The 26,002-nt window shown below is 44.8% G+C and overlaps 1 protein-coding gene across 2 annotated transcripts in view; it reads left to right on the top strand.

Moving 5' to 3' along the window:
• Positions 1–388: 388 nt before the first annotated feature.
• Positions 389–26,002, top strand: part of ints1 (integrator complex subunit 1) — a 28,670-nt gene continuing 3,056 nt past the window's right edge. The window contains exons 1-43 of one of the 2 annotated variants that reach the window (XM_010874597.2): positions 389–538; positions 1,014–1,099; positions 1,208–1,477; positions 1,580–1,776; positions 1,864–2,001; positions 2,076–2,241; positions 3,371–3,476; positions 3,615–3,801; positions 3,911–4,056; positions 4,152–4,293; positions 4,702–4,878; positions 5,093–5,201; positions 5,461–5,581; positions 6,130–6,207; positions 6,295–6,476; positions 6,582–6,678; positions 7,433–7,524; positions 7,638–7,698; positions 7,784–7,981; positions 8,926–9,055; positions 9,156–9,329; positions 9,516–9,665; positions 9,754–9,933; positions 10,047–10,151; positions 10,360–10,527; positions 11,908–12,019; positions 14,789–14,947; positions 15,051–15,197; positions 15,512–15,610; positions 15,746–15,867; positions 16,112–16,369; positions 16,514–16,673; positions 16,835–16,966; positions 17,466–17,643; positions 19,005–19,128; positions 19,919–20,034; positions 20,699–20,786; positions 20,943–21,211; positions 22,328–22,457; positions 22,664–22,797; positions 23,242–23,434; positions 23,687–23,814; positions 23,946–24,052. In XM_010874597.2, coding sequence (XP_010872899.1) covers positions 1,042–1,099; positions 1,208–1,477; positions 1,580–1,776; positions 1,864–2,001; positions 2,076–2,241; positions 3,371–3,476; positions 3,615–3,801; positions 3,911–4,056; positions 4,152–4,293; positions 4,702–4,878; positions 5,093–5,201; positions 5,461–5,581; positions 6,130–6,207; positions 6,295–6,476; positions 6,582–6,678; positions 7,433–7,524; positions 7,638–7,698; positions 7,784–7,981; positions 8,926–9,055; positions 9,156–9,329; positions 9,516–9,665; positions 9,754–9,933; positions 10,047–10,151; positions 10,360–10,527; positions 11,908–12,019; positions 14,789–14,947; positions 15,051–15,197; positions 15,512–15,610; positions 15,746–15,867; positions 16,112–16,369; positions 16,514–16,673; positions 16,835–16,966; positions 17,466–17,643; positions 19,005–19,128; positions 19,919–20,034; positions 20,699–20,786; positions 20,943–21,211; positions 22,328–22,457; positions 22,664–22,797; positions 23,242–23,434; positions 23,687–23,814; positions 23,946–24,052 — 6,088 coding nt within the window. In that variant the 5' untranslated portion in view covers positions 389–538; positions 1,014–1,041. Of the gene's footprint in view, positions 539–1,013; positions 1,100–1,192; positions 1,478–1,579; positions 1,777–1,863; positions 2,002–2,075; positions 2,242–3,370; positions 3,477–3,614; positions 3,802–3,910; positions 4,057–4,151; positions 4,294–4,701; positions 4,879–5,092; positions 5,202–5,460; positions 5,582–6,129; positions 6,208–6,294; positions 6,477–6,581; positions 6,679–7,432; positions 7,525–7,637; positions 7,699–7,783; positions 7,982–8,925; positions 9,056–9,155; positions 9,330–9,515; positions 9,666–9,753; positions 9,934–10,046; positions 10,152–10,359; positions 10,528–11,907; positions 12,020–14,788; positions 14,948–15,050; positions 15,198–15,511; positions 15,611–15,745; positions 15,868–16,111; positions 16,370–16,513; positions 16,674–16,834; positions 16,967–17,465; positions 17,644–19,004; positions 19,129–19,918; positions 20,035–20,698; positions 20,787–20,942; positions 21,212–22,327; positions 22,458–22,663; positions 22,798–23,241; positions 23,435–23,686; positions 23,815–23,945; positions 24,053–26,002 lie in introns of both variants that reach the window. The other variant, XM_010874596.3, reaches the window with a different exon arrangement.

Here is a 26,002-nt window from a genome sequence, read left to right on the forward strand (position 1 = left end):
ACTAGTAATAAACCCCAAACAAAATATAAGCATTTCCTCTAACAAATCTTGATTACTGCCACATGTTTTTCTGGGTGAAATATGTGTTAACTTTTTTTGGCATTAGCAGTATTGTCTGTTCCCATGTCAGACATGCAACATGAGGTTTCTTGGAACCCCCCATTCTTTTCCAAAGCTTTCAGATACTAATACCCATCACAACACGTTTTGTATTAGGTTAGCCTACTTGTGAAGCTTGGGCAATATTACATGTTATTTTTTTTAAATGTAACGTTAACGTCACATAAAAAAATCTAATTGTTTTTATTAATACCGTATCTACCATGAATAACAGCCTACCCTGATGTTTAGCTTTATGGTCTGCTGCTCCTCTGCATTCAGACCGATTCAGACAGATTCAGACAAACCGCACGTTCATGTTTTCAGGGGCGGGACATCCGTTCGAAACTGGGGAACTTCCGTTAGAGAAAACATGGAAGTGAAGATGTCGATATGTTTTTGATATTTGATAGTTTCCAATTTTAGCTAACAGACATAAGTAAGTGCACGTCCATAATGTAAAAAAAATATCAAGATATTTTTTTTTAAATCTAACTAGCCTTTTGCCGATCTAATTAAGCCATGTATCTACTAGACAGCCACTTAATGCTTTACAATAACGTTAACGCGTTAGCTACAGTAGCTAGCGGGTTACTGTGTTCCTTTTCATTTGTATGATAAGGAGTTACTGACTGTAGTCATTTATATGCTAGTCTTAAGTTGATGTTTAAAAAATGCCTAACGTCGTTAGCTGAGTTACTTTGCTCTCAGGCTAACATTTGTGAAAGGTTGTAGCTAGGCACTTGATTGGGTTGTGTACATACAGTTACTGTACACTGATGTAAATACGCATTTTTGTAAGTATACTTTACTGTAAATGGCAACTTCAGTGTTGAGGTCCAGTTATTTAATGAGCATTGTTCAGGTATTTGACTACTGTGTGTTATATGTAAAGATCCTTTCTCCTCTGACAGTTGCAGGATTTATTGAGAGTACACATGAATGATGAATCGCCCCAAGCCCACAACGATCAGACGGCCTAGTGCTGCAAAACCCTCAGGTATGTACTTACAGTAGTTGGGCGTACTCACATTGACTAACCTTTGCGATGCAAGGATATTAGAAGTGTTTCTCTTTCAAATGGGGCTCATAGGCCACCCTCCTCCAGGAGATTTCATAGCTTTGGGGTCCAAGAGTGGTGGAGAGTCAAAAGCGCCCGCAGTTCTCCTGAAGCCAGCATCCACCTTGCCTGCTGACCGTAAACGAGAGACTTCATTGTCACTTCCGTCCTCCTCTGGCCTGTCCGGCCTGGTGAAGCGCCCAAAGCTCTCCTCAACCCCTCCAGTCAGTGCGTTGGGGCGGCTGGCAGACGTGGCTGCAGTGGACAAAAGGGCCATATCGCCTTCGATCAAAGAGCCTTCCGTGGTGCCAATAGAAGGTAGGAAGTTGTATCAAGTAAAAACACTATCTTAAATCCTGATTCTGTGATGATGTGCGAATCCACTTAACCAAAACACCAAACACAGAAATGCTCTTGCAGTCCCCCCAGCCCTGCTCCTGGATGAGATTGAGAATGCAGAGCAGGACGGAAACGATGAACGCATTGAAGGGGTGCTCTGTGGAGCTGTCAAGCAACTGAAGATGAACCGATCGAAACCTGACATCACGCTGTACCTTAGTCTTATGTTCCTGGCCAAGATTAAGCCGAACGTCTTTGCCACTGAAGGGATTATTGAGGTAAAATCCGGAACCTAGCATTTTACAATAATTCCCATGCAGGTGTTTCAAAGAAGGGTTTGTTCTTTTTTGTATCTTTGTGGACAGGCTTTGTGCAGTCTTCTTCGCCGCGATGCCTCCATTAACTTCAAAGCCAAGGGCAACAGTCTTGTGTCTGTGCTGGCCTGCAACCTGCTGATGGCGGCTTATGAGGATGATGAGAACTGGCCAGAGATCTTTGTCAAAGTGAGAGCCTCGGTGTTGGCTTGATGCATTGCCACCAATGTTATGGCCACTTGTAAACGGTTTGCTGTTTTCAGGTGTACATTGAGGACTCCCTGGGCGAGCGAATTTGGGTGGACAGTTCGCACTGTAAGAACTTTGTGGACAACATCCAGACTGCCTTCAGTACCAAAATGCCCCCGAAGAGCATGCTGCTGCAGTTGCAGACGGACACTGGACGCTCCGGCGGTGATCTTAGTGCCGGTATGGTACTGTATGTGTTAGTTGTTTTGTGGTAGATAACGCTCCGGGTTTGTCCTGTTTCTCAAAAAGGTTAATAGGGTAGAAAGTAGTTTGGCTAATGTGACGTTGAAGATACTCACTATGTAACATTGCCTGTTGAACCCGTTTCTCCGTCAAAACTGTCTGATGTGGTAAAAAGCTAAAACTGTAATTCATTCACATTTCTTTTTGATGAGAAAGTCTATTTTACATCTAGCTAAGGATTTGCATTATAGGATTTGCAGCATTTCGGAAGTTTAACATTTGGCTGTCCAACTAGCTTGTTTCCAATAATGACTCGCTAACATTAGCTGAGCTAGTCAGTGACAAAATGCTTAGTTTTACCAATCAGCTACCTGCTTAGGTAGTTTTCCACACACAATGTTGAGTACGCTCAACAAAAATACCAACGCTAACAGTATTTTGAGTCTTATTAATGCAGCTGTTCTGCCACAGTTAATAGTCCTGGGGCTGACAGCTAAGTGGAGTGTACTGTGATTCACTGCCCAATGATACCAAGTTAGTGATCAAGGGGAAACATGATGATTTTGTACAACATTCAACATCTTCAGTGGCATTTAATTTAACAGTCAGATGAAGTGTTTGTGTAAGTAAAGTTGGTAGACCTCTATATAGCAGTCAGTCAATATAGCAGCTGATCACTGCAATGAGCTTTATCCGTAAAAAAAAGTTTTGTAGTTTATTTGTATGGCAAAATATTACATCACTTTTTTTTCCCATTTTGTGGCGAGTCATCAGAAACCGCAGGGATAAAAAGCAACTGTTTTCTATTGTGAATGTTGGATGCTCTGGAATCTCGGTTAAGCAGGACATTGAAGTCTTTGCGTAGTTGATTTCCATCCATATTGTTTCTTTGATTGTGAAATCTGAAAGAAAGCAAATGTGTCCCTTTTCCGAGGCACCGTTACTAATACTGCTTATCATCTTATGCAAACCGGCGTTTCATGATCGGGCAACGGTACCATTAATGTAGTCTGTCCAAAATGATCTCATGTGAGACGGTGGTACGTATTCACCTACCAATTTGTTCAGGTCGGTAACTTGAGCTGGAATTGGCTATTAGTTGTTACTATTCCATTTCACTTTCCAGGGAGCAGTCCTCATCCATCCACCCCGGATGAGGATGACAGCCAGACTGAGTTGCTGATTGCTGAGGAGAAACTTAGCCCCGAAGATGATGGACATGTTATGCCAAGGTACTGCACTACCCAGTACAAGCAGAAGGCTTGTTTCCCAAAGCGGTAATGTATTGACTGTCTGTCTTAGTTGACTGTCAGCTCCTATGTTAAATCGATCCGTTGCTTCGTGTTTATTCACTCTTCATCTCATCGGAGGTACGAGGAGCTGTCGGAGAGCGTGGAGGACTACGTTCTAGATGTCTTGAAGGACCAGTTGAACCGCAGGCAGCCCATGGACAATGTGTCCCGTAACCTGCTGCGTCTGCTCACTGCTACCTGCGGTTACAAGGAGGTGCGACTGATGGCCGTGCAGAGGCTGGAGATGTGGCTGCAGAACCCCAAGGTAAGGGGAGCACCGCCTGCGTACGTCACCGTCTGGAATCATGCTCACGATTTGTACTTCGCCCTAAAATAAAGTAAAACTCGATCATGATTCCTTTGTGTCTCTACAGCTGACCCGACCGGCTCAGGACCTGCTCATGTCTCTTTGTATTAACTGCAACTCACATGGAGCGGACGACATGGAGGTGATCTCCAACCTCATCAAGATCCGTCTCAAACCTAAAGTCATCCTTAATCACTACATGCTCTGTGTCAGGTGTGTAGACTTTCTTATGGTTTTTATTATATTGTCATTTCATTCGGATGGTCCCCTAAATTATTATTATTATTATTATTTCCCCTGTTTTCCAGGGAGCTCCTGAATGCACACAGAGACAATTTGGGCACCATGGTGAAACTGGTCATCTTCAATGAACTTTCCAATGCCAGAAATCCCAACAACATGCAAGTCCTCCACACCCTGCTGCAGCACAGCCCAGAGCAGGCCCCGAAGGTGAGGAGGCCTAGGTCCCAGGTCCCAGGCTGACATGCTACCTGGGGATACGAAATACTTTGGATTACCGAGCATTCTAATTCAATGGCAAACCTAGATTCAGGAAATGACCTGGCATTTCTCCCTAAAAAGGGTTATTAGAGGTGATTTTAGGGGTTTTACATTCAAATTGTGACCTGTTCAGGATCAGAAATCACCCCAAAAACTTTTTTTCAAAAGGCTATCTGAGGAACCACTGAAGAGGGGTTCTTTAACCCTTTCAAATGTTTTTTAAGGAATCTTTTTGGAGCTTCCCTAAAAAGTTTCCGTTTGAAGAACCCAGAAAAAATCCTATATTAATTATTCTATAATGATAATGTAAAAAAATTAAATAAAATTAAATTCCTGGCTTCCTTCATTTCCTCCTAGTTTCTGGCCATGGTGTTCCAGGATCTGTTGACCAATAAGGATGACTATCTGCGTGCCTCACGGGCCTTGCTGAGGGAGATCATCAAACAGACCAAGCACGAGATTAACTTCCAGTCCTTCTGCCTCGGCCTGATGCAGGAGCGCAAGGAGGCCACCTACATTGACATGGAGTTCAAAGTGAGCATGTTACACTACTCCCACTCTGTTCTTACAGCCTCCTGTTATATTGTGGTTTATCGACTTCGTCCCTGTCGCTGGACTGTTTCTGTGGGCTTTTTGAAAGGCCCTTTAAAATCCTGTGTATTATTTTCTGCCGTCTACTAACACTTGAGTTATATGCCCGTAAATTTTCCCAGGTAATCTGAGCTTTGACTTTTCTACCTTTCCACAGGAACGCTTTGTGATCCAGGTTACAGACCTGCTCACATGCTCCATGATGTTGGGCATCACAGCTCAGGTCAAGGAAGCTGGCATTGCATGGGACAAAGGAGAGAAAAAGAGTAGGTTGTTGTAGTTGCTGTATTTGGTTATTTGGTAAACTGAACAAGAACATAAATGCAACAAGTGTTGGTTCCATGTTTCATGAGCTTAAATATAAAATCCATATGCACGAAAGGTGTATTTCTCTGTTGTGGAAACCATAGATTAATTTTAATTGTCTGATTTTCTTATGTAAACTCTGTAAAATCTTGTTGCATATTTTTGTTCACTGCAGGAAATTTTGCGTTATTCCATAATTGCACTCGTTTTGTGTTACAGATCTGGATGGTCTGAGATCTTTTCAGAATAACATAGCCGCAATACAGAGGGATGCAGTGTGGTGGCTTCACACTGTGGTACCTACCATTGCCAAAGTGCCAGCCAAGGACTATATCCACTGGTACGTCCTGGGAAGATTTCAAAGAAGAACACTTGTTTGGTTTGTTTGTCCAAAGCAGAGGATGAGTACTGCTCAGTGCGGATCATTATCTCACTTCCAATTGTATCATGACACGTCTGTGCTCCCCTATTTATTTCTTTTTCCTCCCAACAAGAGATAAAAAGACAATAGACTTGGGAAGAACTGTTACGTTACAGGTCCAGTTAACCACATCTGCAGCCTTAAATATCTCATTACTGTAATAGGTACGATATCACAGAAGTACACTGATATCTTGATTTTGAGCCATGACCAGCATGCTCAAAAGCTAGCAGCAAGAAGCTGGGTGTAATGATCATGACGTTTACTTCAATATGACGGTTATTCTATCGTTATGTCCCCCTGAATTTGTCATATAATACACCATACAGACACAAAAAGATCCCAAAATGTCAAAAGATTTCCTGTATCCATCACACGTCCTCCATACTGCTTGACGTAATGCGCGCTAAAACCTGATACGAATGTGGGTTATGTGAGGATTATGCCTTGTGTTATGTCTTCTCCAGTCTTCACAAGGTGCTTTTCACCGAGCAACCAGAGACCTACTACAAATGGGATAACTGGCCCCCGGAGAGCGACAGAAAGTGAGCGCCACCTCCAACCCTTTCGGATCTGTTTGAGATTTGTGTCCCTGCTTGGTTGATCTGACCGTTTCTTTTCCCCCTGGCTAGTTTCTTCCTGCGACTGTGTTCTGAAGTGCCACTGCTGGAGGACACTCTGATGCGTATCCTGGTTATCGGACTGTCCCGGGACCTGCCCCTGGGCCCGGCCGACGCCATGGAGCTGGCGGACCACTTGGTTAAGAGGGCAGCCGGGGTCCAGTCCGATGGCACCACCTCTGCAAATGCAATGGGAAAGTGGAGTTTGACGTCTTTCGCTGAATTGTGTGTATTCCTGCTTCATATTTAAAAAGTACTAATAACATTGAGCTTATTACTGTGTGTTGTTTAAATGACAGATCTGGACGTGTTGAGAGTGGAGAGGATCCAGTTGATTGATGCGGTGCTCAACCTGTGTACCTATCACCACCCCGAGAACATCCAGCTCCCTGCCGGGTACACTGCTCCTCTTGTACTTTGATGATGACACGAGTTTAGTGTGATTAATGACGTGCCTGGCCATTTTCAAAGCTGTTCTCCATCTTGTCTTTATCTCCTTATGCGTGTGGAATTGGTCTGTATGGGTATGAATATGGCTGTACTGAACTGTTGTTTTCCAGATGTGTCATGAAAGATTTAGCATAATAGAAAGGGAACATTTGGTAGACTATGGGAAAAAGTCAACACAATAGTTCCCCCAACATAAAACTGAATACAACATTACACTGTAGATTTAGTGTGTTCTACATTCTGTACTTTACACAATGCGCTCTGCATTTGTTGATAACAAAATTAGAAAAGTACTTGAAGATAAAGGATAAAATTGTTCTTAGGCAGTGTCCCTTTCCAAAACAAATTCCAAGGACATCTTAGAGAATTGTTGTCTCTGATTGGCCACACACCTTCACTGTGAATTTGGGGGAATTCGAGTTGGCGAACTGTAGTTGTTTGGTTTTGGAACACAGCCCTGCTTTTCCCAACATCACGCAGTTACTGTTGTTGTTACTGTTTTTGCAAATCTACAAACCAATGTCTGTAAATCACTACCTGGATAAGTTTGGCATCATTTGAAAGCTTGTTCCATTGCCTTGTAAGTTAGGGAATACGATTTTACAGTATTAATGTTTCACAAGACATTTCAGAGAAACACTTTTACACCTATTTACTGGTTTGATGGAGTTAAGCAATCAATGTTTGATGTTTTTTTAAGGTATACTCCTCCGAACCTGGCGATAGCCACGCTATACTGGAAGGCATGGCTTTTACTTCTTGTGGTGGCTGCTTTCAATCCACAGAAAATCGGTATGGCCGTCAATCCGTTTTTCCCGCAAATCATTTGAGATTTATTTTAAACCCTATTTATACAAGTTTAAAAAATATATATATATAAATTGTAATAAATTGTTGTTTCTTAGGTTTGGCGGCCTGGGACGGCTATCCCACGCTGAAAATGCTTATGGAGATGGTCATGACCAAGTAGGTCTTAAATATATGGATGTATCTGGTTAAACGTGTCAAAAGGACTACACAACAAATCTTTCCCGTCTTCTGTGCTTGACAGTAACTACTCCTATCCTCCGTGCACGGTGGCGGATGAGGAGACCAAGACAGAGATGACCAGCAGGGAGTTGCAGGTGTCCCAGAGAGAGAAGCAGGAAATCCTGGCCTTTGAAAGCCACCTGGCGGCTGCCTCCACCAAGCAGACCATCACAGAGAGCAACAGCCTGCTGCTGTCCCAACTCACCAGTCTGGACCCACAGTAAAGGCTCCTTTTTCATTATTTACCCTGGGCCCAGGAAGGCCTAGTCCAAGGCTTTAGTAGTCTTATGCCGTGTTTCCACTGGTGCTTTACCCCGGTACCAGGGCTACACTGGTGATTTATGCTAATGTTGGGTTTCCTGTTTCCACTATACATTTGGTGCCAAGGACTTAAGGAGGGGCTCACGTGGGGAGGAAGGACTAAACTATCAACGCAATTTTGTTTTCCGGTTACTAAAAATAAAAGGCGATATTTTTCTGGTAGTAAAATAAACAGTAATGCCATGCTCAGTTTGTTACAATATGGCGTTTGAATTTAAGTAATAAAACACATTTCTTCCTCCTGGCTCCTCCACCTACACTTGTGACACTGCAACTAAACCAGTTTAAGTATTTTGTCAAAACTATCTACCTTTAATAGAAGGTTTTGGGAGAATTCCAAGGTGATTTTGTGTTATAGGTTCTGCAGGCCACATCTCGGTCTCAGCGCTCCGTTTTACTATGGATTCAATGGCATCGTATCACCTTTGGTCGTTCCAACCCTTTCCGTTCTGAGTCTTTGCTTCCCTGTACTCTAGCTCAATTTTCTTTATTTTATCAGGGATCTGTTTGTTAGATCGGATGAAAACCATTACGAGAAGCCTTAAGCAAACAATACACATCGCCATTCGAATAGAACAACAAGGGCGTATTTTCACACCATGTAACACCAAGTCCTAAATTCCGGGGCTTGGCTCCAAGTGAGAGTCAGGCTCCTCGGCCATGAACTAGTGGCCAACTGGCCCGTGTCAGTGGAAACAGAAAAAAATCGTCACTTTAGGGTAAAACACCAGTGTTTGGCTCAACTGGAAATTTGCAGAAACACAGCATTACTGTGGTTTCTGGAACTTGACCTGCCATCAGTCGTTGTGCAATATGTGTTATTCTACTGGTTCTCTCCTCTAGGGGCCCACCTCGCAAACCCCCTCTTGCGGTCCAGGAGCAAGTGAAGAGCCTCAACCAGTCCCTTCGTCTGGGTCACCTACTCTGCCGCTCGCGCAACCCAGACTTCCTGCTCAACATCATCCAGAGACAGGTGAAAGGCGACACAAGCGTGGGGCAGTTTCTCCCTCGCTGCTCCTCCGCTCCTAGAGAGGGAGCATGCACTCTAAAGCATTGCTGTGTGTTTCCTCCAGGCCTCTTCCCAGTCAATGCCCTGGCTGGCGGACCTGGTGCAGTCCAGTGAGGGGTCCTTGGACGTGCTGCCCGTACAGTGCCTGTGTGAATTCCTGCTCCACGATGCTGCGGATGATTTGCCCATCGAGGACGACGAAGGCGAGAGCAAAGAGCAGAGAGCCAAGAAAAGACAGGTCTGCTGCCACTTTTACCGGGTTTTAATGTGTCACGTTTCTAATGTTTCTAATTCCTTCTGTTGTCGGGCGTCACATTGACTCCTGAATCTCAAAGACTGCGTTTGATTGTAATGTCTTGTTGCAGTATTTAATCCACGCAAACCCCCCAGAAATCCGTTCTGTTGTGTCTCCCCCGTACGCCAGAGGCAGCAGAAGCAGCGACAACTCCTGGGGCGGCTGCAGGATCTGCTGTTGGGCCCTAAAGCCGACGAACAGACCACGTGTGAAGTGTTGGACTACTTCCTGCGCCGCCTCAGCTCGTCTCAAGTGGCGTCCAGAGTCCTGGCTATGAAGGTGCTCCGCAGGCCACGTCACTGGACCGCACGCCGGCCCGACCGCTTCTTTGGTCCAGTGTTAACATGGCTGTTCTCTGGTTCTTCAGGGTCTCTCGCTGGTGCTGACTGAAGGGGGTCTGAAGGACGGTGAGGAGAGGGACCAGCCGATGGAGGAGGATTCCAGAGATGCTGAGCTCCTTCCAGGGTACCAGTGGCTCCTGCAGGACCTCCCCAAGCTGCCACTCTTCGACAGTGTCCGCGGCATGACCTCCACAGCTTTGCAGCAGGTCAGTGGGGATCTGGTCCGAGACCATTAATACCGATGTGAAAGATGCTATCCCGTTGTCTGACGATGTGAAGCGATGTGGTAGGACTTATTATTGTTTCTCTTCTTGCCTAGGCCATCCATATGGAAACAGACCCGCAGACCATCAGCGCCTACCTCATCTACCTGTCCCAGCATGCCCCGGTGGAGGAGCAGGCAGCTCACAATGACCTAGCTCTGGTACCCTTTATACCTCTTCTTCAACCCCGGCCATTCCTTCTGCATATCTGTCTGGGTTCAGTTTGGTGCCCGGTAGCAAAACATGTCTTTGTTCTCGTTAGCGAGCTCCAGGTAGTTTCACCGTATTTTTTGTCTGGCTGAACGAGACCTCATGTTGACCTCACAGCTGGGGATGTTTAGATTTGTGGTTTGACTCGTCGTCCTGTAGGATGTGGCCCGGCTGATTGTTGAGCGCTCAACCATTATGAACAGCCTGTTCTCCAAGCACTCCTGCAGGCCTGAGTCGGACGCTGTGCTCTCAGCTCTCCTCACCATCTTCTCCAGCTACATCAGGAGGATGAGGAAGACGAAGGAGGGGGAGGACCTCTACAGCTGGGTGAGGGCTGAGTGGTTATTACCGAGTGGCAGAAAAAAAACACCTAGTTGATTAGGTCTGTCATATAGAGTTGCTTGCTGTTGTATTTACAGTATTGGCACCCTTGCACAAAATTCTGATATTTCACTACTTGCCTGTTCTACAAAGAAATTGTGTAAAATGGCCCGGACACTATTATTGCCGCCTTCTTGAAGTGATTTGACATAATTAGATTTCATGCTTGGGATTCTCATGCACTTTGTAATTGAACTCATCAGACCCGGCGGCATGGATGCCCCCCAAGCAAGTATGTTTTGCCCCCCAAAAATAGTTTGGGTAAGGTTCTTTCCAATAGAGTATTTAACTTATTACTGTTGGGAATGTAGCTGTCTTGCCTTCATCTGCAAATGTGATCGAAGATGTGCTTTATTAAGGGATGTGATCACCAAGCTACAGTGTATAACAACTGCAGTTACTTAAAGCTTTCAAGTTTGATTGACAGCTGCGTATAGCCTCAGAAAAGCCACGCATGCTGAAATGATTTGCTTTGCGTCCATCATGCTGAAGTAACTATTCTATATTAGTAAGTAGGATAAATATGCCCGGCAATTGAAATCGAATGCCCGTCCACCACGTTTGTTCTAGCGCCGGGCCTGGAACTCATCTGTGGTAAGTTGCAGGTGCTTGCAATATGAAAATCACTGATTCGATTGAATCGAGGAAAGGAGTCATTCTCAGTTGTTTTGTTTTTTTACTATGTGTACCGTAATAAACATGGGAAAAACCATGAACCAAAGAATTTGTCTGAGAATGTCAGACAAGATTCTAGCCAAGCATGAACAATCTCAAGGCTACATGTCCATCTCCAGAGACACTGATTTTCCTTTTATGTTGTCTAGAGGTTAAACACTCTCATGCACTGGGTGCCTTGTACGTGTGCATGACTTCATGAAATCTGGAATATATCCAGGCATTTTGAAGCGTTATGTTAAACTCCGTGTCAGAAAGCTGGGTCCCTCTCATGGGTCTTCCTTCTGGACAATGGCCCCAAACACACTTCAAAAAGCACCCAGGAAATGTTCAAGACAAAAGAGTGGGCTGTTTTGAAGTGGCCAGCAATGAGTCCAGATCGAATCCTATTAAATCTGTGGAGAGATCTGAAAACAGCAGTTGAGCGCAGGTCTTGAAATCTGGTAGAACTGGAGCAGTTAGCATGAGAACATTTTCTGACCTGAAAGGAACTATTAGGTTCTCCATCAAAAAAGGTAATGAACAGAGAAAAGAAATGGAGACAATGAATGTTATTTGAAGAAGACTCAAGGGTGCCAGTAGTTTTTGCCAGAACTATGTTATATTGTCACTTACATAAAATTTGTCCACTGACCCTTTTCAATTCTGTAGTCAGAATCTCAGGACCAGGTCTTTCTGCGTTGGACCACTGGAGAAACAGCCACCATGCACATTCTGGTGGTCCATGCCATGGTCATTCTTCTGACACTGGGACCTCCAAAAGGTATGCCTCTCAGAATAACCATAGTTGTTTTTCAAACTTGGCCGTCTATCTCATTGTGTTATTGCTAACTTAACATGGAAGCAGGTATAAAAGAAACGTCCTGTTTTCTGGTGGAGGCTAAGCACTGTATCCCTGAAAGTGGAATGTTTCGGTTTTCTGGCGACCCGTCAGAGGGGGTTATTGTAGTTTTACACTGTAATAGTGCGTGAGTGAGGTGTTCGTTCACATCGCCCTCACAATTTCTAATAATTAGATGTGTAACGGTAGACATTCATACTGAGATGTTCAGTATATTCTAGGGCTACAGTTTATGGCTGAGCTACATCAAGTAAGTCTTGTTTTGGTTCATTCCGCCGACTTAAAATATTTTAACGTACTTTCAAAAAAATTAAATTCACAACAACAGATGCATACACAACAAAACATGGAGGGACCTAACTGAATTTCTACAATATATGTTTTATATTAATTGGTTTTATTATGTTGTTAATTATGTTTGGAATCTTTTGGCAAATTAACTATTAACATTTAGTATTTTAGGATCTTCTTGGGCTGAAATTAACTCAAAACCCTGATTCCAAAATTGCAATATATACCAATCTGTGTGTTTGGTAATCAGTTACACCCCTACAAATAATTCATCCTCAGCAGCCTGAGGAAATGCGATGAAGTGAGAATCTGAGGCCTGCCCTAGACACTAACCGACAAAATGTGATGAAGTGAGAATCTGAGGCCTGCCCTAAACGCTAACCCACAAAATGTGAAAATCTGGTGTAGTATCCTAGTTCTCCAAATAGTTAAATGCAGAGACCTGTATTAAGATGGACAGATGAAATGTAACTCTGTTTGAAGGAATTGCTTGTGGCTCAACCCATGCATAGGAAACTGCTACATTTAACTTACATTTCAAAAGTTTTCTCCTGGAACGTATCGTTGCCTATTGCGCAACATTTGCACTATCGATATTAACTATTTAAAGTACATTTCTCAAGTTACGTTCTAATCATTTGTCGCTCACGCTTAGCTCATGGCAACAGTCTCGAAATAGGCAGACAGACAACTTTATGGCCTCTGCATTCAAATATTACTTGACAGTTAACTATTTATTTTTTTTACTGTGGTTCACAGAGGATGTTTGGGCTGGAGAACAGAGGGGACAGTTTTGCTGTGAGATGAGTGAGAAAGTGAAGTAGCCAAGTGTTTCTGTCTGGGCCAGGGGAATAGAGAGGGAAGAGAGACAGATGTTATTGTTGTGGCACCACACTCAACTTGTACCCACCGGTCTTCTTAACAGACGCCAGAACCTACCAGTCGAGTTGTTAACAGCAATTCCACTTCACACTGAGTGACAGAGCAACATGGGAATCTCATCCTGTGATTTTTCAGTCATAGATAACCTGCACATTGTTTTGATACGTTTTATTCAGTTTGTACCCCACCAACTCGCCCTTCATCCACACAGTATTTAATGACCCTAAACCTATACTACCGCTAGATATAACGACCCCAAACCCACACCGCCCGTAGATGTAACGACCCTAAACCCACACCGCCCGTAGATGTAACGACCCTAAACCCACACCGCCCGTAGATGTAACGACCCCAAACCCACACCGCCCGTAGATGTAACGACCCTAAACCCACACCGCCCGTAGATGTAACGACCCCAAACCCACACCGCATGTAGATGTAACGAACCTAAACCCACACCACCCGTAGATGTAACGACCCTAAACCCACACCGCCCGTAGATGTAACGACCATAAACCCACACCGCCCGTAGATGTAACGACCCTAAACCCACACCGCCCGTAGATGTAACGACCCTAAACCCACACCGCCCGTAGATGTAACAACCCTAAACCCACACCGCCCGTAGATGTAACGACCCTAAACCCACACCTCCCGTAGATGTAACGACCCTAAACCCACACCGCATGTAGATGTAACGACCCTAAACCCACACCTCCCGTAGATGTAACGACCCTAAACCCACACCGCCCGTAGATGTAACGACCCTAAACCCACACCGCCCGTAGATGTAACGACCCTAAACCCACACCGCCCGTAGATGTAACGACCCTAAACCCACACCGCCCGTAGATGTAACGACCCTAAACCCACACCGCCCGTAGATGGAACGACCCTAAACCCACACCGCCCGTAGATGTAACGACCCTAAACCCACACCGCCCGTAGATGTAACGACCATAAACCCACACCGCCCGTAGATGTAACGACCCTAAACCCACACCGCCCGTAGATGTAACGACCATAAACCCACACCGCCCGTAGATGTAACGACCCTAAACCCACACCGCCCGTAGATGTAACGACCCTAAACCCACACCGCCCGTAGATGTAACGACCCTAAACCCACACCGCCCGTAGATGTAACGACCCTAAACCCACACCGCCCGTAGATGTAACGACCCTAAACCCACACCGCATGTAGATGTAACGACCCTAAACCCACACCGCCCGTAGATGTAACGACCCTAAACCCACACCGCCCGTAGATGTAACGACCCTAAACCCACACCGCCCGTAGATGGAACGACCCTAAACCCACACCGCCCGTAGATGTAACGACCCTAAACCCACACCGCCCGTAGATGTAACGACCCTAAACCCACACCGCCCGTAGATGTAACGACCCTAAACCCACACCGCTCGTAGATATCACCACCCTGCATATAACCGTGAGTGCGGGTTATGAAACAACCTGTGAATCACTACTACAGAGTGCATGATTATGTTTCTTATCAGGGGAGAGTGACTTTTTCAACCTCCTGGACATCTGGTTTCCTGACAAGAAGCCCCTTCCTACCGCGTTCTTGGTGGACACCTCAGAGGAGGCCTTGCTTTTACCTGACTGGCTGAAACTGAGGATGATCCGATCAGAGGTTGCACGATTGGTCGATGCAGGTATGACTGTGTCAGAGACACATGCGGATACTCTCTGATGTAGGCGGAGCGCCGTGTAAGAGCATTAGAACGGTACTGATAACGGCGTGTCTGTTGTCTGCAGCACTGCAGGATCTGGAACCCCAGCAGCTGCTCCTGTTTGTTCAGTCGTTTGGCATCCCAGTGTCTAGCATGAGTAAACTGCTGCAGTACCTCGACCAGGCTGTCTCCCACGACTCACAGACCCTGGAACAGAACATCATGGACAAGAGTAAGACCCTGACCGAAAACTACACGGGCTGTGCTCCACATGGATCTGTTCCTTTATTTATGTATTCCTAATTTGTGTTTGTTTGGAGCTTGCTGCTGATTTACCCCGGGCCTTTTTTACAATATGTGGGGCCCACAGACATGTAAAAATAGTAGCCCTTTTTCTAGTCACATCAGTGTTCGGTGTAAACTCCAATTCTAGGTTGCAACGAAAACATTTGTCCGCATAGGAGGGAAATGGTACTATTGTAGAGTGCTTGCTTTTACTTCCTGCCTTTTTGTTTTCCTGATGTTTGCTCATCTCCCCGGCAACAGACTACATGGCCCATCTGGTGGAGGTGCAGCACGAGCGAGGAGCCACCGGAGGGCACAATTTCCACGGGTTGCTCAGCTCCTCTCTTCCTGCTCGCAGAGGTCAGTCAGCCTCTGGTTACTCTGTGGTTACTCTGGTTACTCTGGTTACTCCCGTCATCTGAGCAGCCCGGTAACCACACAGTGTCCATCTGTGCCTGTCAAGTACTGAAGACTAAGTTGTTTGTAACCTTCCAGGTAGTACGGAGGTGAATAGGGGCAAAGTCACTGTGGAAACTCCTAGTGGATCTTTGAAGATGCGAGCCAATCAGGTTCCAGTGATCGGGCCTGATGATGACCTCACCGGCATGTTGCTTCAGGTTGGTATGCATGTCTGAAGATTGATGACTCATTCTGAAGTTTATGAAAACAGTAATTCTCTTGCTCTTTGATCCTGTCTTAAAAGTACATCTACCACACGTTTTTTTATTAATTATCATACCCGCACTGTGACATTATTCATCGTTCTAGCTGACAGTTTATGGGCACATCTGTAGTTAAACCTACTGCCTGTCCTGTGAGCGCTGACCGGGACAGTTTCTCCTGTTGGCTGTGTCTCTGTAGATGTTCCCTCTGAAGGTTGACCTCCGCTGGCCAAGCCCCCCCCCCAGGCCCCTCTCCCTGGCCCTCCAGCAGGCCCTGGCCCAGGAGTTGGTACGGGCCAGGAAAGGGGTGCCCCCCCAGCAGGGCGGGGTGGCGGTGCGTCTCCTGCAAGCCCTGGCTGCCCTGCTCAGCTCTGCCCACGCCGGGGCCCTCGTCATGGCTATGAACCGCGGCCACGCCCTGTCCTGCCCCATGCTGCGCCAGCTGCACCTCTACCAGGTAGGACGACCGGTGAACTCTGCCGTCCAGTCAGACGGTGGTCTCTCTCTCACCAGGTGTCCCTGCGTTTGAACGCCTTTGCACCGAACACACTGTGTATGTGCCCGGGTTGGTTTAACACCTTTTCCTGCCTCTTCCTCTAAGCGTCTGATGTCTCAGGATGTGGCCTTCTCCGCGCTCTTCTTCAAAGTCGTCATGGGGATGATGACGTGGCTGGAGAACCCGGCCGTGGAGGCGGGGCCACTGCAGGCCCAGCTCAAGTCGTTCGCTGGACACTATTCCCAGAAGCATCGTCTCCCAGATGGTCAGTTCTCCTTAAGCGCTACGCTGTATTGCCTGTATACACGAATATCATGCCATTCTTTCAGTGTCCTTCCTTCAGTGCTATTAGGGAATTGACCAAGGGATCCACCATATCTCCAGCTTAGCTGTGGACTCATAACTAAGTGTGCTTGTACTCTGCAGTCCGTACTGGATTCCTTCACCTGGCTGAGACCCTGGCATATCGGAGGGACCCTGAGGGGGCCGTGAGGGCCATCATCTCCACACTAAAGGCCAGGGAGAGATGCAACGCAGAGCCTGAACTGATTGGCAAAGGTACAATGCTTTAGTGTGTCTTTTTATTCTGTTTAGGGAATGTCTGTCATTTTTTTCCGTTAGGGCAAAGCCTCTCTGATCAGGCTGAAATGACACTTACTTAATTCTCTCAGGCTATCAGCTCTCCTCAGTATTGCAGGCCTAGTTTTGATTTGGTTGCTGAAGTTACACAATCTTTTCGGATCTGTTTGTTATTGCTGCCTCTGTGTCTTTGTTTTTCATGGGTTTATAGCTCTTCCCTAAAATCAAAGACTTACCATACTGAGCGAACTCCAGCTTGTTTATGTCTAATATTGGCTGTAGACTAGGCCATGAAAAAAAATGCAGTAATAATAGTTGGGTAGTTCATATTCTGGTGTGTAGTGTTGGCTAGAAATGTCCTCAGCCCATGTTTTGGCCAACAAGTTCTTAATGTCCCGCCGTCGCGGCAATAATGATTCCTCCATCCCATCACATGTATGCTAACAATCACTGAGTATTGTTTATTTGTTGTTTGCAGTTTTACACGGGCTGGTGGAGGTCAACTCTCTGTATTTAGAGGAGCTGCTTTCATTACTAATGACTGCTGGCACAGAGACGGGGACCAGCTCCACCTCAGGCCCTGTTGCCATGGTGATATCACTTCTTCTCCAGAGGACTGAAGAGCAAGCTGTGAAAATGGAGGTGGATTCAAACAAGTAAGCATGTCATTTCTATTGCTCTCAAATCCTTAAAAAAACAAAAAAAAACAACAGACTCACTCAGACAAGTACAACAAACTGTGTTACTGTGACATGATCTCTGAGAAAACGCTGGCATTTTTTCCTTGCCTTGAATTACGACCGCTGCAACACAGAAATGTGTCAATACAATTTTAATTGGGGATACATCCTAAACATTGTCTTAAAGCACATGATAATTGACATTTGTGCTTATAACATTTTAATGGTCATCAATATATGTTAGAGCTTTTAGAAACTGTATCTACTTTTGTTTGGTTATGTCAGTCTTGGTTAAAATTATTAACTCATGCCACAATGCTTAACTAAAACAATCTGTCTAAAAACCCCGTAATGACACACTGGTTTGACCTTATTGTGCTGGTCTCTCTTCCTCCTCTGTCACAAGGGCTGAAATGTGTTTTTCTCTTCATGTGCTCATGTATCACACCCAAGCTTGCGCGTGACACAGGCCAGCTTCGCACATTTTATGGTCTTGCTTTACTTCTTCAAAGTAATCTTTTCCCATACTTCAGATGACTTGGGGGGGTCACTTTCCACTGGTCAAGCCTCTGCCCTTTTCACCTTTTTATAATAATGAATCCATTTTTGTTTTCATTATCAGTGCGATCAATTTGTTTTTGCACCCCTGGCACAAACTGAGTTACTTTTTATTTTAGGCATTTTATCACTTCTCATTATAATATTATGTAGGCTTCACTGTGCAAGCTATCTGAATGCTATCAAAAACACCTATGCCATATTTTACAAATCAAAGTAATCACATGGGGATGTGTGGAAATCTAGCCTTCGTGAAAAGATCTGTCAGAAACAGCCAAAACCTTATGCTTACTAAAAAGGACAGTTGGGTACATCATTACCTAGAAGGGAAGCAGTAATCCCAAACAGCCTGGTAGGCCAAGGGAGTCATCTGCAGTAGGAACTAGGGAGGACTTTATGGCCAAAAAGTGGGAGATTCTTGAAAAGCCAAGTCAAGTCTCCAAATGTTGACCCACTTAATTACTAAAAGGCAAGGCAAAATATCTTAAAACAAACAACTTAATATGGTTACAGAATAAGCCTTGCAGAACATCACCAAAGATGATACCTAGCTTCTGGTGGATTCAATGAATCTGACTTCATGCATGCGTACTGTATGTGACTAAATACTAAAGTGCTTAATTTGGACATTATAACAGTTGGTTTCCCAAACATGTTGGCTTGAAAATGTGGACTGTTTTAAATGTATTTTCTAATAATTAAACCAATATCTAACAACAATACTGTGAGACCATTCAGATGATGTAGCCAGACCAATCTCTTCACTTCCCTTTCTGCAGCACTGAGGTGACCAAGACTGGGTCCAGCTCTGGGCTGCTTGTTGATTGGCTGGGACTTCTTGACCCTGAAGTCACTTCTGTGTGTCCAGACCTTCAGCGAAAGCTGCTCTTTGCACTTAACAAGGTGAGTCTAGAAACCGAAAACCGCTCTTCCTTCGTATACAACAGGAATTTTGTCAGTGTGGCTTCCCCTTCACATTTGCAAAAGTGATCACATGATGTATGCGTGTGCAGTTGGTAGCTACGTGTTTGGCCATAACCTTTCCTACTTTGTTGGATAATAATGATTGTTGAAAAGTAATCTACTAATTAAGCCCTACTGGAACATGACAGCCAGCAAAGAGTAGGCTACTTCTTTTTTATAACTACTTGGTTGTTATTGTAGTCACGGAAATGGACTTAGCATTTCATTTCTCAATCCTCAACCAGGAGCCTTTTATAAGTCCTAGCTAGCCCTTGCAAGTTAATATCTGGTTGTCCCGTGGAAATGTGGAGAAGATGGTTCTCAAATGTCAGGTCAGACTGTTGAAACTAGGGCTGTACACACTTTTCCCATCTTATGAAATTAAAGTTATGTTGATTTTTGATGAAAAATGTGTTTAACTATATCTGTCAATAGTGCAGAAGTGAAGATTGCGTAACCAAATGTCATAACATGCTTCCCAAGGGGTGTATTTACTTTTTCACATGACTTGAACACCTCCCAGTCCCATTTGCCTGTGTTTAATTTTTTTGTTTGTTGAGGGTTTAGGTTTTCAAAATACAGACTTTTGAAAGCTGTCCAAGGTCTTTTATTAAAATGTGTGAAAAAATGCACTAATTAAAGTTTTGACCAATCTATTCATTAAAATAATTTTGTTGGGGACAGCCCTAATGTGTGTTTCAGTCCAGCTCACTTAAAATGTTGTGTTCAGGGTAGAGGAACTCCCTCCTACAGGCCATACCTTCTAGCATTACTGACCCATCAGTCCAACTGGTCTACTCTTCACCACTGCATCAGTGCTCTTCTCAACAAGCCACACGACCAGAGGTAGGTCAACATATCAAAGCCAAATCATTCAGCAGTAGTATTCGCGCTAACATGATAGCGTTTCCCGCGTAGTGAATGTTTTGAAGGCTGAAATCAAAACAAATCAAGTCTGACCTTTTTCCCCTGTTATTAAGATATCATAACCAGCATTTAAGTGTAAAGAAAGCGCCAAAGGTATGGTCAGGATCACGGTATAGGCTCTGGCCAGGACAGCAGGGATAATGAATAGCTCTAAATATCAGTATTTTTGGACATGAAACCTGAAGCCCTCGGCAAGGAAGCTGAAGTTACATAATGTCACCTTACAACATGACAACAATACAAAGGACGCAGCCAAGGAATGGCTATAAAAATGTAAGATGAATGTCCTGGAATAGCCCAGTCATTAGCCCAGACCTAAATCCTTTAGAAAATCTGTACTGACCAAAAGAAGTCTGCACCGAAGGTCCCCTTGCAATTTGATTGAGCTTGAAGTTTTCAAGGAAATTCTCAATTTATTTTTCACTTAAATATTGTTTGTCACAAGATGTTATTACAGGTGGGAAAAATCTGCCATGATTTGTCATGATTTCAGCCTTCACATCAACAAAAAATGAGTGTGTGTTGACTTTTGAAACCCACTGTATGTTTGTGTGTTCATAATAATATGCGTGTTGTTACCCAGACTGGACCCAACCTCTGCTCTCGACTTCCTGTGGGCCTGCAGTCACATCCCTCGTATCTGGCAAGGTCGTGACCAGAAGACCCCACAGGTAGTGCAGCGCACCCCTCTAGCTCTCTTCAATGGATCCAGTCACGACGCAAACCAGAGAACGTCGTGCCTTCTCAGCCTGACCGGTTCAACACACTCATCTCGTATGCTTTCTCTCTGTTTCCCTCCCTCCCCTGTGCTCTGTTTGTCTCCCCAGAAACAGACAGATACGTATGTTCTGTGGCTGAACCCGGAGGAGCTCGTCAGCCTAGTGGACCTCATCCTGTCAGAGTCTGAGCTCAACAGCCGAGACCCCTCCCTGCCCCTCCCGGCCCCTGGTAATGCCAACAGCACCCTGGACCACACCTCCTGCTCCCTCATCCAGTCACGGCTGCCCCTGCTTCACAGCTGTTGCCACGGCGACCTGGAGAGTGTGAAGAAAGTCTCGGAATACCTCATCAACTGCACAAAGAAATATGGAGACAGGTATGGGCGGGGCTGTGCTGGGCTGCCTGGTTCTGGGCCTGACATGCTTAGTCATGCTTGTACCCAGTTAATTTGATAGCAGTGACTGGGTGATCTGTTGTTATGCACTCTGGTCTGGATGTAGACGACCTCTCGCTCTCAATATCCCATCTGTTCCTTCTGAAACAGCAGACGAATACACTCAGTATTATTTTGGTCCCATAGGGTTCAACATATTGCCCACAGTTCATTGAGTTAGACACATTCTTCTACCCTTTCTAATTAGCCCCAGTATTGAACTTGGTCTTTGGCCTCTTCGAAAACGAGCTGATAAACTTGGGGCCATATCACTAGATTTTCCCTGGATGGAACACATGAAATTCACAGACTGAATGTTCTCGTCAGACAATGCTGTGTGGACCAGGGGAGAGATGATAATTAGGTCTATTGGTGTGAAATTAAAACGACCACAAGTCGTGTGTGCTGTGATCTCTTTAAAAGCTCAGTGTATTATAATGAAGCCAAGAGGATTATGGCTGCAGCTCTAAACTTGCTGCCTGTGTTGTGGATTCCTGCTCCGACTTAGCTGCCTGTCACAGATCAGGGTGCAACTCCTTTTTGTGGGAGCCAAACCTTCTTTCATGAGTATCTCTGGTTATTAAACCACTTTAATAGGGAGAATTTGGCCAAGGTCAAGCAGCAAAATTTGCTTCCCAATTACATTTTTATTTAAGCGCAGTTAAGCTGTCTTGTAGATATTGTTGGGAGAGAAAACATGGGTTCTGTTAAACACATTTTACAAAGCAGAATGTTTGGCCTTGTGTGGGATAAACATTTTCCTGTGTGCAAAGCATTCTTATTGCCGCCTCCTTTTGAAGCTCATGGTTAGATAAGAAGTGGTTTACTCCAATTACATAATCGTTGTTGGTCAAGGTTGTTGCTGTTTATGGAAATCACAGCCAGCGATGTGCAGTGAACACAAATCCTGTTGATTTATACTTCAGTCTAACATAAGCCAACTGGCTGGGGCTGTATCAGACGAGAGGATTGAAGCAAAAGACCATAGTCACTGACTTGACTGTACTAAAAGCTTTCTGATGTGAGCAGCTTGCTAAATCTGTTGTGTGGTCCCTAAAGTGTAATGAGCAAGCGTTGCCAGAACCTCCTGCTCCAGATCTACCTGCACTTCCCAGAGGTCATCCAGCATGTGACCTTACCTGATGCCACCCTGAGCAGCGAGGGGACTGCGGACGGCAGCACGTGCAAGGTAGACTAAACCTTCAGCAGGCTCCGCTTGCTCAGAGACCCAAACCTCATTCAGCAGGCTCCGCTTGCTCAGAGACCCAAACCTCATTCAGCAGGCTCCGCTTGCTCAGAGACCCAAACCTCAACTCTTGTGTTTCTCCGAAGTCACTGTTTAATGCCAATGTTGTTCTAGGACTCTTTATGACAGATGTGTAATCTTTCCCTCAGTATGACGTCCTGGTCCATCGACTGATCACATTGCTAGGCGACACAGGAGACACCAAGTCGGCTGAGAATCGGATGTCGGACGCCAACCTGGCCTGCAGGAAGCTTGCCGTTTCCCACCCTGTCCTTCTGCTCAGGTGAACACCATCTCGTTAGGAATGATACGGCCAAATACGTAATGCAGTTTTCTGAAATGATTGGTTTCCGTGGACGTGGTTAAGTCGGGGACATTTTATAATAGTCCAGCAACACTTGTTATACGTTCCTCTGGGCTTTTTGATGTGTCTTTTGGAGTCACTGTTATCTTGATTGAAATGTAACCAATTATTAGCTCCCAGGTGCTTCATTTTGTCTGTCACTTGTCTATATATTCCATAATTTCAAATCTAAGGTCTCCAAAATGCAGTAGGTTCTGAAACAAAATAATCCCCCAAAAAGTTTAGGTTTTCAACTAAGATATTTTGGAATTATTCAACGGAAGTCTGGAGGTTTCTTATAATACATACAGTTCTGTAAATGTGTTCACCTTGATTGTTGTATAACACAATAGAGAATTACCATGGCATGTCTTTCATTTCCAGACACTTGCCGATGATCGCAGCACTGCTCCACGGACGCATCCATCTCAACTTTCAGGAGTTTCCGAGTCAAAACCACCTGACGTTCTTCAGCAACGTGCTGGCCATTCTGGAGCTGCTGCAGCCGTTAGTGTTCCACACTGAACACCAGAGGGCGCTGCAGGACTGCCTTCTCTCTTTCATGAAGATCCTGCAGGTAAGGGCAGACACGCTCATACAGATCAGCCTCAGGGGCTTTCAAAGGTGTGGTGACCCCTTATAAGGCAGGAAAGTATAAGTGTTTGGTGCTGTCCGTGTGTCGTTGGCTGAACCTCTTGAGATTCTTCTTGCTGACCTCACTGGGATATTTACCACAAGGTCAGTCAAGGTCAGTTTTTTTTTTTCCAGTTGAAATCAATGTTTAGTGACCAAAAGTGATAATGTTGTTTGTTGCCCATGTTACTTTCAGAACCTCCGGAGACCTCGCGTGAATCCAATGGTCTTCTTTAGTAAATTCGTGCAGTTCATTCAGAAGTATATTACCCATGATGCTGCAGCTGCCATTCCCTACCTACAGAAGCATTCTGATATCCTACAGTAAGTAATTTAGCTGAGGTTTAAAAATTTGTTATATATATATACCGGTAGTAATCTTAATGTAATGCTTCATTGGTAGTGTTCCCATAGAGTAACAAAAGCAACTTGTTTTTCTCTGTTTTTTCCTCTAGGGGGCTCTCGTCCGAGCACCCAGACCTGCTGCTCAAATCCCTGCTGGCTGGCCTCACCCTGCCTGTGAAGACTGGCTCCTCTGACAGTTCTGCTGAGGACAGAGATGGTAAGCTTATCCGCTTGTGAAACCGTCACCTAGGAAGAAAAAAACCCTCCTCTGGACTTAACAGTGGAAAGGCCTGACCAGACCCCCCCCCCCCGGGGCAGTGGCATCATAATGACAACGAGTAATAGGCTTCATTAAGTTATACTGGTGCGCATTGTATGTAAAACATCATTATTTTGGAATGATATAGAATTAAATCGTTTTTCTTGCTATCTCATTAGTATGTTATAATTTCGCGCACATTTACTTTTTTTGGTCATATCCATTTGATTGTTTGGCTGTTGCTGCGGTTGAAGGCCAGCCATTTTCCACACTGCTCGTCCAAACACTGTCCAGTGGGGCTTCCAAGACCCATGAAACCGAGTAGCAGTCTAGGCTTGAACCCTTTTACTATACTATCAGCCGTACCCAGTAGACATTGTGTTTTAGATGCCAGGTTACGGCTAGCTAATGGTTAAATGTAATCTTATACATACAGTGAATGCATTAGTGACATTTGGATGTTTTATCTGTCACAAATAGGATCCAGGATTTATCAGATTTTTTGTTGGACATCCTTGGCTTACCCTGTATTATTCACCAGAAGAAGTGGGAACTCGAAACACTCTAAATGATAATTTTGCGAGATAACCATGTAGGCTAATTGATTATCTGTTAATGCAATTTCCTACAACAACTTCCCAGCGCTAGGCCCATATACGATTTTCTTGATGTACCACTTAACTGCAAATGGCACCTCCCCCTCTGTGGGCACATCAGAACCACATACTAAAGCCTAATCTGGCGGTGCCATGCATTCAGAATTAGGCAATGAAAAACAAAAAATATGCTTATAAAGCTGTGACACTCTGTTAATGCAACAGCAGTTTTTGCTTGTGAAACTATTTCCAGCAATCGCATTTTGAGCGAAGGCATGAGCTTGTGCTTATTGGAATGCATTTCTCTATCCTCCAACATAATGGGGAGAGGGAGTGATTGGCAGCTCACTTGACAGCTGAGAACAAAACGGGTCAAATGCACATTAGCACACCCTGCCTTTAAATCATGATAATAAAACGAATGTCTAATTGTGACCAAAAAATGAATGTCACCAATTCTATTATTTTTATTATATCTGGCACCGTAGTGACCAGTAATTTTTTTTTGTTGCTTTGCCACATTCGTATGCATTTCTCACTGGTGTCCAGGAGCTTTGTGCAATTTGGCTGGAGAAACAGATCCTCTCAAGTAGCTCATGCTCGTGAGGTCTCTCCTGCTGATGGTGGTGTTTACCATGCCAAGTCAAGCTGGTTGTAGAACAAAGTAGCAGGCCAGCTACAAGTCAACAGGCCAGCTACAAGTCAACAGGCCAGCTACAAGTCAACAGGCCAGCTACGAGCCAGCAGGCCAGCTACGAGCCAGCAAGCCAGCTAGGAGTTCCTAAGGATTGTAATTTACATATAAAATGCAACTGTGCAATCTGTTGTACACATGTTGTACACAACATTTTATTCTATAGCATTTCTAAAAGAGTTGTAACTCTTCAGCATGATCGTGGAGGACCACTGCAATCTGGTTGCTTTGCTCAAAGGCAGCGGCGGTCTCAGTTTGTGTGTTATTGATCAGGCTTGTTTCTGTGGCAGCAACCTCTTAAATGGTCTGTGGCTTTCCTCCCTTTTCCAGCGTAAGTTTCCACATGCCTAGTCACCACATTCCCCAGCACACTCTCACTCACCTGCTGCCCGAGCGACGTCCTCTTCAGTGGGCCTGTATCCCGGTCTTGTCACTGTAAATTACTTTGGCTCTCATGTGTAGCCTTCTCAGTTTAGTCCTGTAGGATGATAGGACTGCCTGGATTCGGTCCATTTATATAGGGGACATTATCATTTCGAGATTATAATTACATAGAGAAATGCAAATGGTGATTACATTGCACAGCCTAATTACTGTATCTTGTGCTTCCCCGTGCCC

Source organism: Esox lucius, chromosome 11 (genome assembly GCF_011004845.1).
Source record: "Esox lucius isolate fEsoLuc1 chromosome 11, fEsoLuc1.pri, whole genome shotgun sequence".
In the NCBI taxonomy this organism is placed as follows: domain Eukaryota; kingdom Metazoa; phylum Chordata; class Actinopteri; order Esociformes; family Esocidae; genus Esox; species Esox lucius.